The 15,719-nt window shown below is 53.6% G+C and overlaps 6 protein-coding genes across 6 annotated transcripts; 3 read left to right on the plus strand and 3 right to left on the minus strand.

Annotated features, from left to right (window-relative positions):
• Positions 1-317: 317 nt before the first annotated feature.
• Positions 318-1,256, plus strand: ISF_06352 (HORMA domain-containing protein; the record flags this gene model as incomplete). Its single annotated transcript, XM_018849956.1, has 4 exons — positions 318-407; positions 464-585; positions 642-670; positions 751-1,256. The coding sequence occupies 4 exons, from the start codon at positions 318-320 to the stop codon at positions 1,254-1,256; spliced, it is 747 nt and encodes a 248-aa protein (XP_018702933.1).
• Positions 1,257-1,544: 288 nt separating this feature from the next.
• On the minus strand, positions 1,545-4,048 carry ISF_06353 (ubiquitin carboxyl-terminal hydrolase 14; the record flags this gene model as incomplete). Its single annotated transcript, XM_018849957.1, has 4 exons — positions 1,545-1,692; positions 1,751-3,849; positions 3,898-3,965; positions 4,021-4,048. 4 exons carry the CDS (start codon positions 4,046-4,048, stop codon positions 1,545-1,547), a joined length of 2,343 nt encoding a protein of 780 aa, XP_018702934.1.
• A 1,903-nt stretch (positions 4,049-5,951) lies between these two features.
• On the minus strand, positions 5,952-7,589 carry ISF_06354 (hypothetical protein; the record flags this gene model as incomplete). Its single annotated transcript, XM_018849958.1, has 5 exons — positions 5,952-6,009; positions 6,070-6,297; positions 6,409-6,640; positions 6,876-7,144; positions 7,423-7,589. The coding sequence occupies 5 exons, from the start codon at positions 7,587-7,589 to the stop codon at positions 5,952-5,954; spliced, it is 954 nt and encodes a 317-aa protein (XP_018702935.1).
• Positions 7,590-8,442: 853 nt separating this feature from the next.
• On the minus strand, positions 8,443-9,440 carry ISF_06355 (hypothetical protein; the record flags this gene model as incomplete). The annotated part of the gene is made up of 2 exons (XM_018849959.1): positions 8,443-9,025; positions 9,286-9,440. The coding sequence occupies 2 exons, from the start codon at positions 9,438-9,440 to the stop codon at positions 8,443-8,445; spliced, it is 738 nt and encodes a 245-aa protein (XP_018702936.1).
• Positions 9,441-12,429: 2,989 nt separating this feature from the next.
• ISF_06356 (hypothetical protein) lies at positions 12,430-13,211 on the plus strand (the record flags this gene model as incomplete). Its single annotated transcript, XM_018849960.1, has 3 exons — positions 12,430-12,501; positions 12,563-12,805; positions 12,879-13,211. 3 exons carry the CDS (start codon positions 12,430-12,432, stop codon positions 13,209-13,211), a joined length of 648 nt encoding a protein of 215 aa, XP_018702937.1.
• Positions 13,212-14,179: 968 nt separating this feature from the next.
• Positions 14,180-15,717, plus strand: ISF_06357 (hypothetical protein; the record flags this gene model as incomplete). Its single annotated transcript, XM_018849961.1, has 5 exons — positions 14,180-14,314; positions 14,415-14,709; positions 14,752-14,807; positions 15,114-15,256; positions 15,309-15,717. The coding sequence occupies 5 exons, from the start codon at positions 14,180-14,182 to the stop codon at positions 15,715-15,717; spliced, it is 1,038 nt and encodes a 345-aa protein (XP_018702938.1).
• Positions 15,718-15,719: the final 2 nt, after the last annotated feature.

Genomic DNA, 15,719 nt, shown 5'->3' on the forward strand with positions numbered 1-15,719 from the left:
TGCAAAAACTCAAATCGTAGAAGGATCAAATGTTCAAAGCACCTTGGTACCTAGGTTAGTACCCTTTAGGTACAGATTACCCTTTCTCCCCCGCTGCTGTTGGACCCCGCTGCTGTTGGACCCCGCTGGGCAAATCCACATGAGCTCCAAGCCCATCTGCCGCCCAGAAGTAAACATCAACTAGTAAATTGCACACGACGACATTGCGCATCATACGGTTCACCACACCTTTTTCCCCCTCTTTCGTATTCAGGTTTTCAGATTCTTGGAACTGTTTTTTTTTTTTTTTCGGATACAACGATCGACGAACCGACACAATGCCCTCCGAGAAACCAACAAAAGACAAGGACAAGAGCAAGGTGCATAAGCTGTCGCTGAAGGGCAGCGCGAGGCTCGTCGCAGAATTTGTGAGCATTCCGTCACGCGTATCTCCCTTAACAGTCAGAGCTAACACCAGCATCAGTTCCAATATTCTATCCATACGATCCTGTACGCAGGATCCAAATATCCGAAATCGCGCGTACACCCGTCTGACAGAAGCACCAGGTTCCAGCGAGGCGTATACCCTGCGGAAGACTTTACTGCGTAAGTGTCGGCATGGGTGCTGCAGGATCAAGCCTCGAGCTAACTCTCTGAGACAGCGTCAAGAAATATGGCCTCAACATGTTGGGTGCGCTCTCCCCTCTTCGATCTCGATATCTCTCGCATCGCGCGCCGCCCCTTCCCCCTCCCAGCTAACGATAATCCCAGTCTCGTCCGACGACCAAGTAAAAGCATACATCAAGAAGATCATGTCCCAGCTCGACAAGTGGATGGTCGGCGGCAAGATCTCGCGGCTCGTCATCGTCATCACCGACAAGGACACCGGCGAGCACGTCGAGCGCTGGCAGTTCAGCGTCGACATCACCGCACCGCCCAAAAAGTCCAAGTCGTCCTCCGCTGGTGCCGCCGCCGCTGACCAGGAAAACGCCCCGCGCGCCGCGCCGCCCGAGCCGGAAAAGACGGAGCAGGAGATCCAGGCCGAGATCGCGGCCATCTTTCGCCAGATCACCGCGTCCGTCACGTTCCTGCCTCAGCTCAGCGGCGACTGCACCTTCAACGTGCTCGTCTACGCTGACGCGGACAGCGACGTGCCGGTCGAGTGGGGGGACTCCGACGCCAAGGAGATCGAGAACGGCGAGCGCGTGCAGCTGCGCGGGTTCAGCACGGCCAACCACCGCGTCGACACGCTCGTTAGCTATCGGTTAGGCGACTAGTACACCTAAGCCGAACGTGGAAGGGCGGTTGGTCACGAAAGCATCCGAGGTACATGGTCTTGGCGTTGGTCCTTTGTCTTTTTCTGCAATTTTTGACAGTAATGAATCATATATAAGTGAATGATAGAAGCAGTTGTACGCTTTGTATTTCATCAGTCTACCACCATCGACTCCAGAGCACCAGGTTAAGCACGCCTCATAATGCATCACGCCATTTCTCAGCAACTCCCACCATATGCTTCTGTACTTTTTTGTTTATGCCACCTTTGTAAACACATCAAGCCCCGTCTAGCATCTCGAAAAAAAGTATACGTATGCAAACTTGCGCATTTCCTCCACCTCGTGCGCCTCAACTACCTTTTCGTCGTTGACGAGCACCCAAGTAGACCCGCTGGCGTCCTCGGGGTTTGGCTTTCGCAGGAACGCTACATAATGACTATCACATATGTCAGCAACACAACTCAAGTTTCCGCATGGGATGGGGATAGACTTACCCAGCATGAATGCTGGTTCCCTTGTGGCAGGCAATGGATTGGAGCTGGAAGCGCGCGGGCAACGTCGCTGTTCCTGGAGGATCCTGCGGAGCAATAGGCTCTGCACTTGCGCCATCATCATCGTATTCGCCTTGGTCGTCGGGGTGGCTGAATAGCCATTCGACGGCACGCTCTACATCTCCGCCTGTCTCCTTGAGAGCTTTCTTTGCCTGAGGGGCAGCGAAACCCATGGCACCCAGCATTTCGATCTTCTCGGGATCGGCTGTTGACGCGCCGCCGCTAGACTGCCCCTGGATGACGAGTGGTGCATCAATGTCGGGATCCTCCATATGACCGAAGAGCCATTCCATGGCAGCGTTGGCATCAGAATTGCCCGTAGCGTGAAGGGCCTTTTCGCAGCGGTTGCGGGGGAATCCCATGGCTTCGAGCTGCGCAAGGGCAGCCTCATTGGGCACAAACGCCGGTGCTTGCGTCTCTGGCTCGTCTGGTAACAGCTCCTCACTTGGCTGTTGACCCTTTCCCAAATAACCATCGAGAAGGAAAGGCTCATCCGGTACGATGACAGGGACATCGACTTTGACTGGAACCCAATTGACCACCGTCATCTTTCTAGCGTTGACAACGAGAGTTTCGGGAAATGTCTTGAAAAGAGACTGTTTGGTGAATCCATCTTTGCTTCCACATGCTGAGCAAGTCAGCTCGACCTTTTCGGCTCCTGTAAAATTGTCTAGACAGTCCTTCAATGTTACAGGCTTATAAGCTTCGGGTTGCGCATCCGCTCCTTCAGCAGCTGGTAGCTTTTCGAGGGGGACGTCAATGAAGATACTATCTTGCTCATTGGTACTATACTTGACTTTTCGGCAAGACAAGCACTGTAGCCTTTGTTCCAAGACAAATCGAAACGCCTTGGTGGGATCCACAAGGGCATGATCATGCTTGGATCGCGTGATGATCTTGAAGATGTGTTGAAGGAATTCAAATGCGTCTTGTTGACGCATGGTCGAAAATTCAGCGTGACCTCGCCCGATCAAATGCTTGAGCATGGCGGGTGCGAGACCCTTTTGGTGTGCTATGCCATTCTCATTTGTCAGTGCAGGATCTGGCTTGGAGTAGCGACCCGACCAAAGCCCGTCGGCCAGCTTTCGCAATTGGGTTTCGAGATCAGTGGCCGGATCATCGACAATTGGAAGATCGTCATTGGGGCGGTAGTAGCGATCGCGGAAGGCCGGCATATCCATGAGGCACTGCATGATGCTCGCCATATAACAGCTGTTGCCCAGGTTCTTCAGGCCGGTGAGGCCAGGGCCAAACAGAGGTTTAAGTTCTTTGCCGTCCTCTGTCGTCATACTGAAATCCCAGCGCAAGTTTTGCTCTATCTGCATTTCGGTCAAGCTCTTTTCGGTCTTTTCTCTGTCGGCAAGCATGATGCCCCAGTGAGCAAGGTGCTGGCCCAGGTTTTCGTCGATGCGCTCGTCATCGCACTTATAACAGTAGATGTCGGCGGTTCCCTCTGGGGTAATAGAGCCCAGCTTAACAGCAACGCCGTGCGATGATTCATTAGAATGCGCCAGCGCGTGAGAGTTACCATCAACGCCGCCCATCTGCTTCCTGCCGCATCCGAGATTGCCGCACTCCAGGCAGAGCCACAGGTTTTCTCTCAGGTCGCAAGCATAGCAGTGACCGAGAGCTCCCTGCTCAATCTTGCGGGATTCAGCTTGTTGCATCAAAAGAACGTGCTCGCAGCTGGTAAGCTCTTGTTCCCAGGCCTTGACTTCCTCACTGCGAGAGAACGTGTTTGCCTTCATCACGCCTGAAATAACAGGGGCCAACTTGGGGCCTGCGACGTCGAGGTCAATGTTACACTCGAGGCATCGCGCCTTCAGAGCTGTGTCGAAGCGGTCTTCGTCCGTCTCGGCGGCGATGGCCAGTTTGGACATTTTCGCAGGTGGCTCATCGCGAACGACTTTCTTTCGGGTACGACGAATATTTAGGATGAGAGGATGAGATCGGAGGGCGCTGTGGAGACGGCTATGCGCGCGGTCGCCAGCACAGCCGCCGTTGAAGCACTGGAGACAAACATCGAGACCGTCGACATCGTCCTATCAACTTTAGCTGCGCTCCAGGACAGAGAAGCGTGTATGACCTACGAGAGAGTCAAAACATTGTGTGCAATCTTCGCGATAAACCGACTGGGAGGGGTTCGGAGGGCTAAGATCTGCATGGCCGAGTTAGCGACGAGATTGGCGTGTCTGGACAGTGAGACGGCTTACTGGCTGCCTCCAGGTGAGGACAGGCCATGTTGATGGACTGGTAAACAACCGGAAAGAAGCGGTCGGCCTGAAAATAAATGCCACTACTTCTCTGTTGGCAGTAAAGGTCTTGCTAATGGGCGATGGAATTGCTTCTTGGCCGTTTGCGATGTGGGTTGGAGGTTCACGGTGATGCAGCTTCTCAGTTTGCCACAGGTACGCCAGGTCGGCGGTGCCCCGCTATGACGGAGGCGGGGAGCTCGGCCTGGTGCCTGGAGGGCGGCGATGGTGACCGTTCCCGATATATACTCAATCAATTTCAGAGTACAACATGTCTCAGATATATTACAACAATATCAATGTTCAGCATGATCTAAATATGAAGAGAATTAAACCAAAAGCATGATGTCCAACCGAGTAGATTTGCCAGGCTGTCTAACACTGCAGCGGGCAGGTGCCAGGAGCTTGGGTGCTAGAATGGACCACCAACTTCGACGACAGCGGTGTAAAGAACATGCGCGGCGTGACGCAGGATAGATAGAGACTGGCAATTATTTGCGTAAAGGAATCCAGAGGTAGGACACGACACAAAATGAAAAAAAGAGAGCCAACCAAGATAAAAAAGGCAAGCAAAAAAGAAAGAAGAATGGACCAACGGGGATTTGAACCCCGGACCTTTCGTAGTAAACTACTCGGGACCTACTCCAGCTGACCTTGCGGTGCGGAGGTCGTCGGTATCCCTGTGTATGCAAAACGAAAATCATACCCCTAGACCATTAGCCCAAGCTTAGTGAGATTTGGAACTATTTGCATATATGTGGGCAAAGCTACATAGGCTGCTCAATGTTGTCGCGTCCAATGTAGCCTACCCGAGACCAGATAGAAAAGAAGAAATCAGGATTGCAGGGCGCAACCGATGAGCTATATGTCAAGAGAAAATTCTAATCGCACGAAAGGGCCGTAAATATTTATTCTTGACCTACAAAATATCATCTGAAGCGATTTTGCGGAAACGTCTGCTGATGCTTCCTCACAAGGCAACGTCACTTACACGGCATACAAATAAAGACCACAGTCTCTGATCACTTCAGCCCACACACTAACAAGAATTGGCAGGAAAATGACAAAATGCAAACTGATGCAATATTTCAACACGGGAATACTGCCTCCACTGGAATAATAAACAAATGGCGTCAGAGAGCGACCGTCAATTTGGGTTGAAAAATTTCTCTCCTACAACTTGCCACGTGGTGACAGTCGTCGCGCGCTGCCTTGGCCCCTGCCCCTATTACGGAGAAGAAAAAGAGATCCAGAGACAAATAAATAATTGCGAGTTTGACGAGGCGCGATGCAAGTTTCTTTTGTGACCCGTCGCGTGTTTGACGCGGTAGACAGCCCCCGTGCTGGAGGGAGCGCGTTCTGGTGGACACCTGGCAGTCCACGGAGAAGGCGTCAAAAACATCGATAAACTTGAGGGCATAGCAAAGTAGTATAAAAAAAGGAATGTCATCACGGAAGCCGACTGCATATCTGAGCCCCATGGCATTGGCTCGAGACAAGGAGGCTCGCGTGTGTGGGAGTGCTGGTCCTGTCATGAAGCTGATCGAGGTTAACAGTGGCACATGCTCCACGATGCAAGCGTGTCGGGGAACAGGATATCAGATGCTATATTTGACGGCTTAGTCTGAACTCTCGCCGCCCCTGTCTTCAATACCCAATGTTGTCTCTACCAATCCTGCTACGTCCAATACTGTCATCTCCTCTCTCGTAAACTCATTTGGTATCTCAATTCCCTTACTCCAGTTTTCAGCAAGCAAATAAACTCCCATACATCATTCTTCGTAGGTCGTGATGTTTCCCCGGCCGCGTAGTCGTGATCATCCGCGATCCCTTCTGCTTCGTGACATCGCGTCAGTGAGAGCACTGGCCGGCGGCGTGCGCGGCGTACCTGCTCAGAAGTCGACATTCTGGAAGGCCGTGTTCTTCCAATCACCATTGTCAAAGGAAGGCCTTCCAACAGGAGACGGTGTTAGTATCTGCAAGGGAACACGGGCGCAGGCAAAGACTTACTCGTCCTTGATGCGCTTGGACGGGGTAGCTTTGGCGGCGGCTGCGGCCTCATCCTTGACGGGGGAGGCAAGCTCGTCGGTGTCGCTGTCTACCTCAGCCTTGCGCTTGTGGCCGGATACCGGCGTCTTGCGCGGGGTGGCCTTGCGTGGAGTCGAGGGCTTGGAGTTGTCGCCCGAGCCGTCGAGGGCGGAGGTGTCGCGGGCCTTGCGGAGCTTCTGAATATGCTGACTAGAGGAAGAGAGGAAAATGGTTAGTCTAGCAAAAGAGATATGCGGCCGAAAGAAGGTTTGGGTAATAGAAGGGTAGCCAAGTGATCAAGGGGGATGGATGGCTAGATACTTGACTCCGTGAAAGGTAAAAGCATGACCCATGTCGTTCATGCGCTGAACAATGGCAGTAATCTTTTCCTTATTTGGCCTGAACTCTTCAATCATAGCGAAGAGCAGAGTCTCGTGAGAGGCTGCGTTCCAGACACGCTTGCCAGACATGACGGATGGGAATGGTAGGTTGTGGTGGACGGAAGGAAAACCTCGCGGTAGGAATAGCGAAAGTAACGTGGAGAGCCAGACAACTGTCAAGGAAGATTTATCGTTTCGGCAAGGCTAATGTGGGAGTGAAAGGGTGGTGATTGTTGTGCTTTGGGAAGGGGGGGAGGGGGGGAAAGGGGAGAATGTGAAAGGTGAGAAGGGGAGTAGATAATAAGGCAATGTTGTTTTGCTGCGCAGGTGACTGACCTACGTGCCGGATTACCGCACCAAGCCGGGAAAAAAACAAATGCAATGAATGAGGAAAAGGGACAATTGTACTGCCGTTGGCAGGGACGTCATACCGGAAGGCATTCTCTGTAAACTCATAGCCCTTCTGCTTCATCTCTTCGAGGACTTTGCCCATTTTACCGGTAGTCAGCTCGCAGTGCCTGAAGACGCAAATGAGCATGGCCTCATGAGCAGCGGCGTCCCATTTCATCTGAGAACGAGGCATATCGATGGGGTCTGCTGTCCAGGACGTGTGAAGCGGGGGATCAAACAGTGGGATACGGCGAGGCGCGAGGGCACAGCAAAGAGGCTTCTGATTTCTGGAACGAGGTGGGGGGAAGGATGAGGAAGTGGCAAAGAGAACCTGGATGATGAACTGGGAAGATGAAAGGATGGAAGGGAGGAGGTGGCCATCGGATCATAGAAGGGATGGATCAGTGGATGTGCTTAGAGCGATATTCACCGCCTCGAAGCAAAAACACGCGCCGAAACGGCGGCCTGACGGGCTTGAACAGATAAGGAGCGGGCATAAAAGGAAATCGACTGATTGCAGCACGGATTGACAAGAAGAAGAGACTGCAACATAGATAGGTCTCACCGGACAGACTCCCATGACTGGTCGTGACCTCGAGCTTTGAGGTACGTCTCGATGCCGCCTCTGGCCGAGGCGCCCAGGGCGCCGGCGTTGCTGGCGACTTGGAAGAGCGCGAGCGACAGATCCATCAAGAAGTCTGCGTTCTCCCAGACGCCGGCTTTGTTGGGCATGGTTGCGGTTCTGATGGGGGTTCGGGTTCTTTGGGAGAGGGGAATGGAAACAGAACGTATGAGAAACAAAGACTTGAAAGAACGGTAAAGGAGGGAAAGAAGTTGAAGCAGTTGGAATCTGTTGTTGTTGAGTTGTGAAATGACTAGGGGGAGGGGGTTGTCGAGGCGGCTCATCCGCTGCATACGTTTGGTAGAGCGCAAACGCCGCGCGGGCAATGGGCGTGCCCTGTTTGCACTTTGAAGTGAAAAACAGGCCCCTCATCGGGTCAACCAATTCACTTTCGCGGACCACCTTGGCTGGATACGGCCTTTGTTGTGACTTGGTAGCTTGTTACCTGCGATCCGACGCCCACCTACATACATAGCCCTGCACCGACCAACCTGAAGAGGCGGATGAGCTGAACATTGTTGGTTAGTTGGGGATGTCATCTTGTGGACGAAATGCGCAACAGATTGTATTCACCCCCAGAGCAAGGTCCCGTATACCAAAGTCTAACGCAAAAAGTAAAACAAGTCGCAAAGCAGACAATACCCTCCCCCGTCTCCCCTCTCTCCAGCATTGCGATCCCACGTGTACAATAATATATAGACAGGAAAAAAAATGTCAATGTAAGCGCGATGTCTGTATATCTTGTCAAAATACAACCAACTAAGTCCAGTGAAAATAGAGGAGCGCGCCGTGTATATCCAAGGAAACCAACAAACCGAAACGCCGAGGAAACCTGCTTTCCTACCCGTATTCTCGTTATGTATCGCGATACAAAAAAGGAAAGTGGCCTACGCATCGCCATAACTGAACCTAGCACGCCACTTGTCAGCACGGCACAGATAAAAGAACAGTATCAGCGTCCACTTACTCTGCGTAGTCAGCAGGCGTCGTGCCGTTATGTGCGGCGAGTGCCAGGACGGCCTCGTCGTCGAGGGAAGACTCGTGGTCCATGGCGTCGCTGTCGAGCCTGGGCCGTTTCGACGGATGCTCGTCCGTTGCCGCCTCGTGCGCGACGGCGCCCGTAAATGGAGTGCCAGCCGAGGCCGCGAGAGCCTGCTCGTCCTCCATGGCGAGCTGATGGCCGGAGCCGCCACCACTCCCGTCATCCGTCTCCATCGACTGGATATGCGGGTGGTGGTGTTGGAGGTGCGCCTGGGGGTGGTGTTGGTGATGATGAAGCGTCGGGGCCATGCCAGGTGACGACGCGGTCAGGCTGGGATCTAGCGCCTCGCCCACGTTGCCGGCCACCGAGGATGCCGGATCGGTGGAGCTCTCAGCATCCGCGGCGGGGCCGGCGGACTGGGACTTTCGAGGCCGGCCGCGTCCAGGCCCGGGTCGCCGTGTGATGGGGTTCAGGCTCGGATCGACCCGCCGGAGGGCTAGGTCGGCCGGGGGCGGCATCGCCTCGATCTTATTGGTGGCGCGGCGCAGGCCCTGAAAGTGTTGCCTTGGGGGATGGGATGTTAGCGAGGAGGCATGGGGACCGAGGTTGCATTGCATATAGGGTTGATGCGGTGGGCATGTTGTGGAATTGAACGAGGCGCGTCACGGGAACACTTGTGTTATATGCATGAATTGAAGTAGCGCTGGATATGTAAGGATCAGGGGACCAAAGGCACAGAGACGAAAGTGACATATGAGATGCAATTGGCAGCATCAGAATGAGAATAGTGTAAGCGCGGGTGGATGAGAGACGGAGATACATACCGACATCCCTCGTTTGTGAAGCCATATCCCATGCTACGCATGTAGTTACCAATCATGGTCCATTCGGCGCCGCTGATGACGCCAATGTTCTTGACCGTCAATATGGTAAAGAACAGGTCCTTGTCGGCGCGGTCATTCCAATTCTTGTTATTCATGGCCGACAGGATGAGACGATGTCAGGAAGGGGGAGGTAGAGCGAGGTTCTTGGTGAGGTGGGTCAATCCAGGCCGGGGACAAGGGCGGCGAGAAGAAATACAGAGCGGCCGAAAGTAGAATGACGGCCAAGGCTTTCCCGTATTTTTTTTTTAGGTGCAGCGCGGGACCGGGCGGCACCGAGTCCGGCCGGTAGTGACTTCGGATGTCTTGGGTGGTGGGTGGGCGGCCAGCGAGGGCGACGAGGGTTTGTAGTCTGGGCAAAGGGTAGAGGTAGAGTCTGTTAAGGAGCGGCGCTGACCGGGAGGGAAAATTGGTAGTGCGTGACAGGAGAGCTGGTGGTTTTTTTTGTTGGAGAGGGGCGAAGAAGGCGCAGCTGCAAGCAGGCAGGACTTGTGGGGTAGCTGCCCGCTGGCCCGTGCACGACATGCCTTGGGTTCGGTGGCATAAACAAACGGTACGTACCGATCTCACGACGGCTTCCCGAAGAGAGGCTGCAGCCTGAATGGGCGACCTTGAAGGCTTGGGGACAAGCTAAGAAGAGAAGTTGATAAAGGGGCTGGTCACTACATCCGCTTGGATTTGAAATTTCCAATTTTCGCCAACATCTGGCGCCGCTACGGGACAAGTTGTCTTGTATACAACTGATAAAGAATCGACATAGCCGGAATTCAACCTCAGTTTAGCCGGCCACTTGCAAGGCAGGTACCTGCAGCTGGTACTGACAAGTCTGCGTTACCTTTTGTACCTTCTCGTCTACAGTTGGTTACTGCGCTGCAAGCCTGCAAGTGCAAGTGTGCCAACGTTTACGACAAAGAGGGCCTCAGGCAGCATAGACAAACAGTCGCCGATTGTCCCTCTTCCTCTTTTCTTACTGCTGCAGGTCTCGACCATGGAATGCGCAATTCACGGACGCAATCGGGGAGTGGAAACGATTGGAACGGCAACCTGACAGATGCGGTCTTCGTCCTTGGCCTGCCTGCCTCCCCATGTGTGGTGTGAGTGTGATACGAAGGCCCTCCATCCGCGGCGGCGCTCTTGTCTCGCTGGCCCGCGCGCCGCCTCCCTGAAGCGGACTAGAGTCATCACGTGTTTTCGTGGCAACATGGCGGTGACTCGGACGCTGGGAGGGTCGCAAGGTGCGCGCCCCGTCGCGTCTCCCGACGGTCGGCTGGGAGCCCATCCCTCGCCACCCACGGCCCTGGGGCACGTCTGTGACCATAAAGGCGCTCAAGTATGTTGGCAATGGCTTCGAAGCGACTTTTACGTCTGTCTACGCACTTTCCGCGTCATTTTTGGACTGCTGGATCCTATTTGGCGCAGCAATTCGATGGGCTTGAGAGTGGTGATGATTTTTTCTTGGTTGGTGGTACCCCTCTTTTTCGATGAACCGGGTTGAGCTTGCGCTCTCCGGCTGCGCAGCAACCTACGACCAAGGGATGGGTCCGACACACACACACACCACCAGCGCGACGCTGATCAGAAATGAGGGCACGGCGCATGAAAAGAAATTTATTGGGCACTAGGGGGGATGATGACGGATAGGAGTACGAGGTTTTCCTTCCTGATGCGCCCTTTTTTAAGGACCAACAGACGTCACCAACGGTTCTTTATCAGATCTCTGTGGATTCGACATGCTGCTCGATTTATCTCGAGGTGAAAAAAAGTCACCGACGCAGCATTTTCTGGTGGACGAGGTACTTGGAAGGGGAAGCGTTGGGTTTGTTGGGGGTGGGACAGGCCCATGCTGACGGAATGGACGGGTGCTTGTGGCCGCTACACGCCCCTGTTCCCCACTTGGAGGTTCGCTGAGCCGATTCGATGGCAATCAATGAGTCACACTGGGTTTCAGAAGCAAAGGAACAAGAAGAAATCGAGCTGGATCCCTGTCGTTGCTTTTTTTGTTGCGGGAGAGAATTATGAATAACCAGGTATGTAGGTACGAGGACGGGGGAGGGAAGGTTACCAATGGTGCGGATACAGCGGCGAGAGAGGAAGCACACGGCCAATTGCGCAGCATTGAACATTGGCTGAATCTTGAGGAATGGTAGGACAAACGGTAAAGTACCCGTAGTTTCTTCTTTTCTTCCTTCTTCTGTCCTGCCTTTTTTCCCGTCAACCACTTCACGCGCTGAGGCAGCGAGTTTCTGGGGGTTTAAGTGGCTTCTCCACCACCCCCCAACCAGCAAGTGTGGCTTGTTGCTCGAGCCTGCATTTCTCAGCGGCCAAAATAAGGCAAGCCAGTGCTTCTGCGCTTTTCCCTTTTCTCGCTAGGCCCAGGCAACAGCGCCTCATCCCCGCTCTTTTGGCTCTTGTCCTCACTCCTCACCACACGCCCTTGTTCCTCGTCATCCTCTCTTTTGCCTTCTTGTCTTCCTCGTCTTGATATATCAGGGGTGTGTGCAATTCGGTTCAAAAGGAAACCCAAAATTCCCACTTGACCTCTATTGTCTAGGTCCTGACACATCCTTGCTCCATATGAAGTCAACTCTCCCGCAGGCCCACAGCCTTCTCTGTAGAACACCATCTTCCTATATAAGTGCTTGCTCTGCCTTGGTGCCTTGCCACCGCTCGATGCTTTCTCTCTCTTTTTTTTCGTCCTCTTCTGCCTTGCCAATACATTCATCTATCACAATCATACCTCGTCCAATGTCCAAACTCTCGTAGCCTTCCTCTCTCTACGGTGCTTCATCGTTGATGCAAGTCCTGACCGCTCCGTCGCCTCCGCCTGCTCCCATCGTCGTCTCGCCAACTCCTGCATTCACACCCTCCTCCACATCAGCTCCCTGGACAAGGTCTTGACGCATTGTTTATATATTCTTCTTCGGATCTATTCTTTCGGATACCGCCTTGCAGAAACTCGAGCAACGCGACTAGGCTCCAGTCACACTCGGTGGTCGTCGTGTCACTGCTCCATATCAACTTGGACTCGCCCACTCCCTGACTCTGTACTCAAACCACCCTCACATACTATCCGCCCTCTCCGCCAACATGACCTCCAACGCCGACAATGCCATGGCTCGATTCCTCTTTGCCATTCTCAAGCAAAAGAATCTCAAAGACGTGAGTGCCCGCACCCACCCTCCACCGACGTCTTCGTCGTCACACATCTAACTCCCCCTAGATTGACTGGAATCAAGTCGCCAACGATCCTGTTCTGCTGCAGCCCATTACGAATGGCCATGCTGCTCGGATGAGGTACTCTCGCTTCCGCGCCACCATCACCGGCCACGAGCCCACAAAGAGACGCAACTCCGGCGAGAAGTCGAGCAAGGTGTCCAAGACCTCCTCCCGCCGAGAATCCTATGCCAAGAAGGACACCATTGTCAAGTCCGAGTCCGGCGTCAGCCTAGCCTCGTATCCTCAGGTATGTTTGGGCGAGCAGCCGCCGCGGTCCTCTTGAGCCAGCTTCGTGTGCCAACACCTTTGTCCGCTTGCAGTTCACCCCCGACGTCTCTCCCTACATGGGCGACCTCGGCGACGACTTTGACAATCCTCGCTTCATGACTCCCTGCAGCGACGACATGACGCAACCGCTGTCCCTCGACCCCTCGGCGATCCAGAAGATCCCCTCGCACACCGGGTACACCCTCAGTGCGAGCCCCGAGTTTCTCAAGCAGGAGCCTGGCCTTGAAGGCCCAATCGACATGTCCGCCTTTGAAGCCGCCATCGACATGGGCAACTTTGGCAGCGCCTTCGACCTCGCCACGCAGACAGAGCTCACCGCCTCACAGGCCCTCTGGGACGATCAGTTCCAAGACGGACATTTTTAAATGATACCCCCTTCCCCTTGCCCCCTTCTCAATTACAAATAATGCTATGAGGTGAAGCGATGAACTTCTCTCACGACGACAATACCACACCCAAAGAGGAACGAGCTACGGAGATTTGATGTAATATAAAGAGGGAAACTGCTTGGTTGCTTGCTGCTGCTACTGTTTAGATGGACGTGGATCGCTTCTCTTCAGGCTATTTCTCTTGTTATGACCTTATGACAAAACCACAAAAAACATGTACTGATGGGAGTCACCCTCACCAAGCCCGGACTGGGATGCATCTCGTCAGATGCTCGGTTGGGTTGCGTTCCATCTTTCTGCTTCCAGGCGTTGTTTCCTCACGGAAATTGAAACCGGCGTTTTTCAGGATTTTGCTTTATTTACTCTTTCTTGGCCTGAGCAGGAAACAAAAGAATTGTATATTATTTTGACCTCAACCCTTCCCTTTCAGCTTCAATGAGACTAAATATCTGCTACTATGCAAGCTTGACTGTTGTAATAAATTGCGACAAGATTATTGCTTTCACAGCCCACCTTCTGCCCAGTGGCTGCAGCCTGGTGAGTTGGCCGTTAGCACCTCACTTTCGGTTCATCAACTCACCTCTGCCCAGCATTTTTTTCTGCTGACGAGACCGCCTATTTTAATCACTTCTTCTGATCAGGAGCTCTTCAAAACTCCCCCCTTCCCTTTCCCTTTTTTAATTCTTTGATTCCTGCCTTTTTCATCAACACCACTTCAAGGTACACTGCCAACAACGCTTTTCCAATCCGGCTCCCACTATCAGCTCCTATACCAACTGCGCCTATTCCTCTTCATCCGATCAAACCTAGCCGCAAGAAATCTCAACGTAAGTAAAGTACCCATATCATTTCTTCGTGCCCTATCCGTTTTCACTCGCGATCGATCCTGCTCCCTCATCTACCATCACCAACCACTTACACCACCAACCGCAGCAGGAGCAGCCATGGCAGAGCAAGGAAAGCCTGGGCCAACGCCCTCCGAAGCCATCTTCTTCTTCAACATTGTCCAGCACATGAAGAATAAGGGCGACATTGACTGGGACGCCGTCGCCGAGAGCTCCGGTTTCAAGAATGCTGGCGTCGCCAAGGCAAGCTTCTCTCCTTCTTCTCCTCATCCCCTCAAGTTTAGGCCTTGGGCCCGAAAACCGACGTAGACTGACCGAGAATTTTTTGTTACAGGTCCGCTTTGGTCAGATCAAGCGCAAGTACGGCCTCGAGGGCGACAGTCCCACCAAGAAGAGCTCCGCGCAGCCCGGCGACCTGCCACCGACGCCCACCAAAGTTACGAAGCCTCGCAAGAAGGCCACCGGCGGCGGCGGTCGCGGGCGCAAGATCAAGCAAGAAGCGCGCGATTCGGATGAGGAGCTGGACGGCGGCGAGCTCAAAGTGCCCCGGGCGGGGGCTGGCCGGGAGAAGAGCGAGACGCCAACCGACGTTGCGGTCAAGAAGGAGAGCGACTGGGACCACGCCAAGAGTGAGCAGCCGACGGATGGATTTTCATTCTTTTGAATCTTAGGGGAGGAAACAGATAAGTCTGTGCATGGAGAGGAGGCTGTTGGCAAGCGCACATCGGTTCGCTAGGGGTAAAGGATCTGGCTTTGGTTGACATGTTTTTTGCTAAGGATTACTTGGAGTTGTGCTTGATTGCTCCCTTTATTATTTATACAGCTATTGAGATTCCAGAAGACGAGGATGAATGATTCAGAGATGAGCGAAAGCCACGTTTAACAATGCTAGTGTCGATCAGAGTGACGAGCCGCGTGTAAGATTGAGAGAGACAGCCGCAAGCTACTACTGGGCGTTTGATTCACTGCTGGAAAAAAGATGAGGTACTATATCTATTTACCTGGGGACTTTTAAAAACACTGCTCTTATAAGCACCCTACCTGCCACTGGCAACACCAGCAAGCTCACTTGGCACCTCAAGCCCCTCGCAATTCAACCCTTGCACCTACACATCACCACCCGCAATCTTTGGTCTTGTCGCAATTATACCAATCCCACTCTTTCATCTTCTTACAGTAAGCTTTAATCTTTACCTATGCCATCACAGATACTAACCACGTCACTTAGTCCCCTCTCCCGCCCACAGAACCTCCAGCGAACCGACGCCATGTCCAACGACGAGAAGATCACACCCACCGAGGGCGAGATGCGCATCCTCACAGCCATCTTTGCCCACATGAACGGCAATCCCGACGTCGACTGGGACGCCACGGCCGCCACGGCCTCGCTCGGCAACGCCAAGTCCATCAAGGAGCGCTTCCGCCAGATGAAGGTCCGCCTTGGCTGGAACAACAAAGGCGGCGGCACCGCGCCGTCGACGCCCAAGAGCAACAAGGCCAGCCCGTACAAGGTGGCCAAGAAAAGCGGCGGTGGTGGGAAGAAGAGGGCCCATGTCGCGGCCTTTGGCGAGGAAGAGGAGAAGCGGAAGCTGGTCGTGGCGGCAACCAGGCCGAGCGGATCGGACGAAGAGTTTTGAAG

This window comes from Cordyceps fumosorosea, assembly GCF_001636725.1.
Source record: "Cordyceps fumosorosea ARSEF 2679 chromosome Unknown scaffold_16, whole genome shotgun sequence".
Lineage (NCBI taxonomy): Eukaryota > Fungi > Ascomycota > Sordariomycetes > Hypocreales > Cordycipitaceae > Cordyceps > Cordyceps fumosorosea.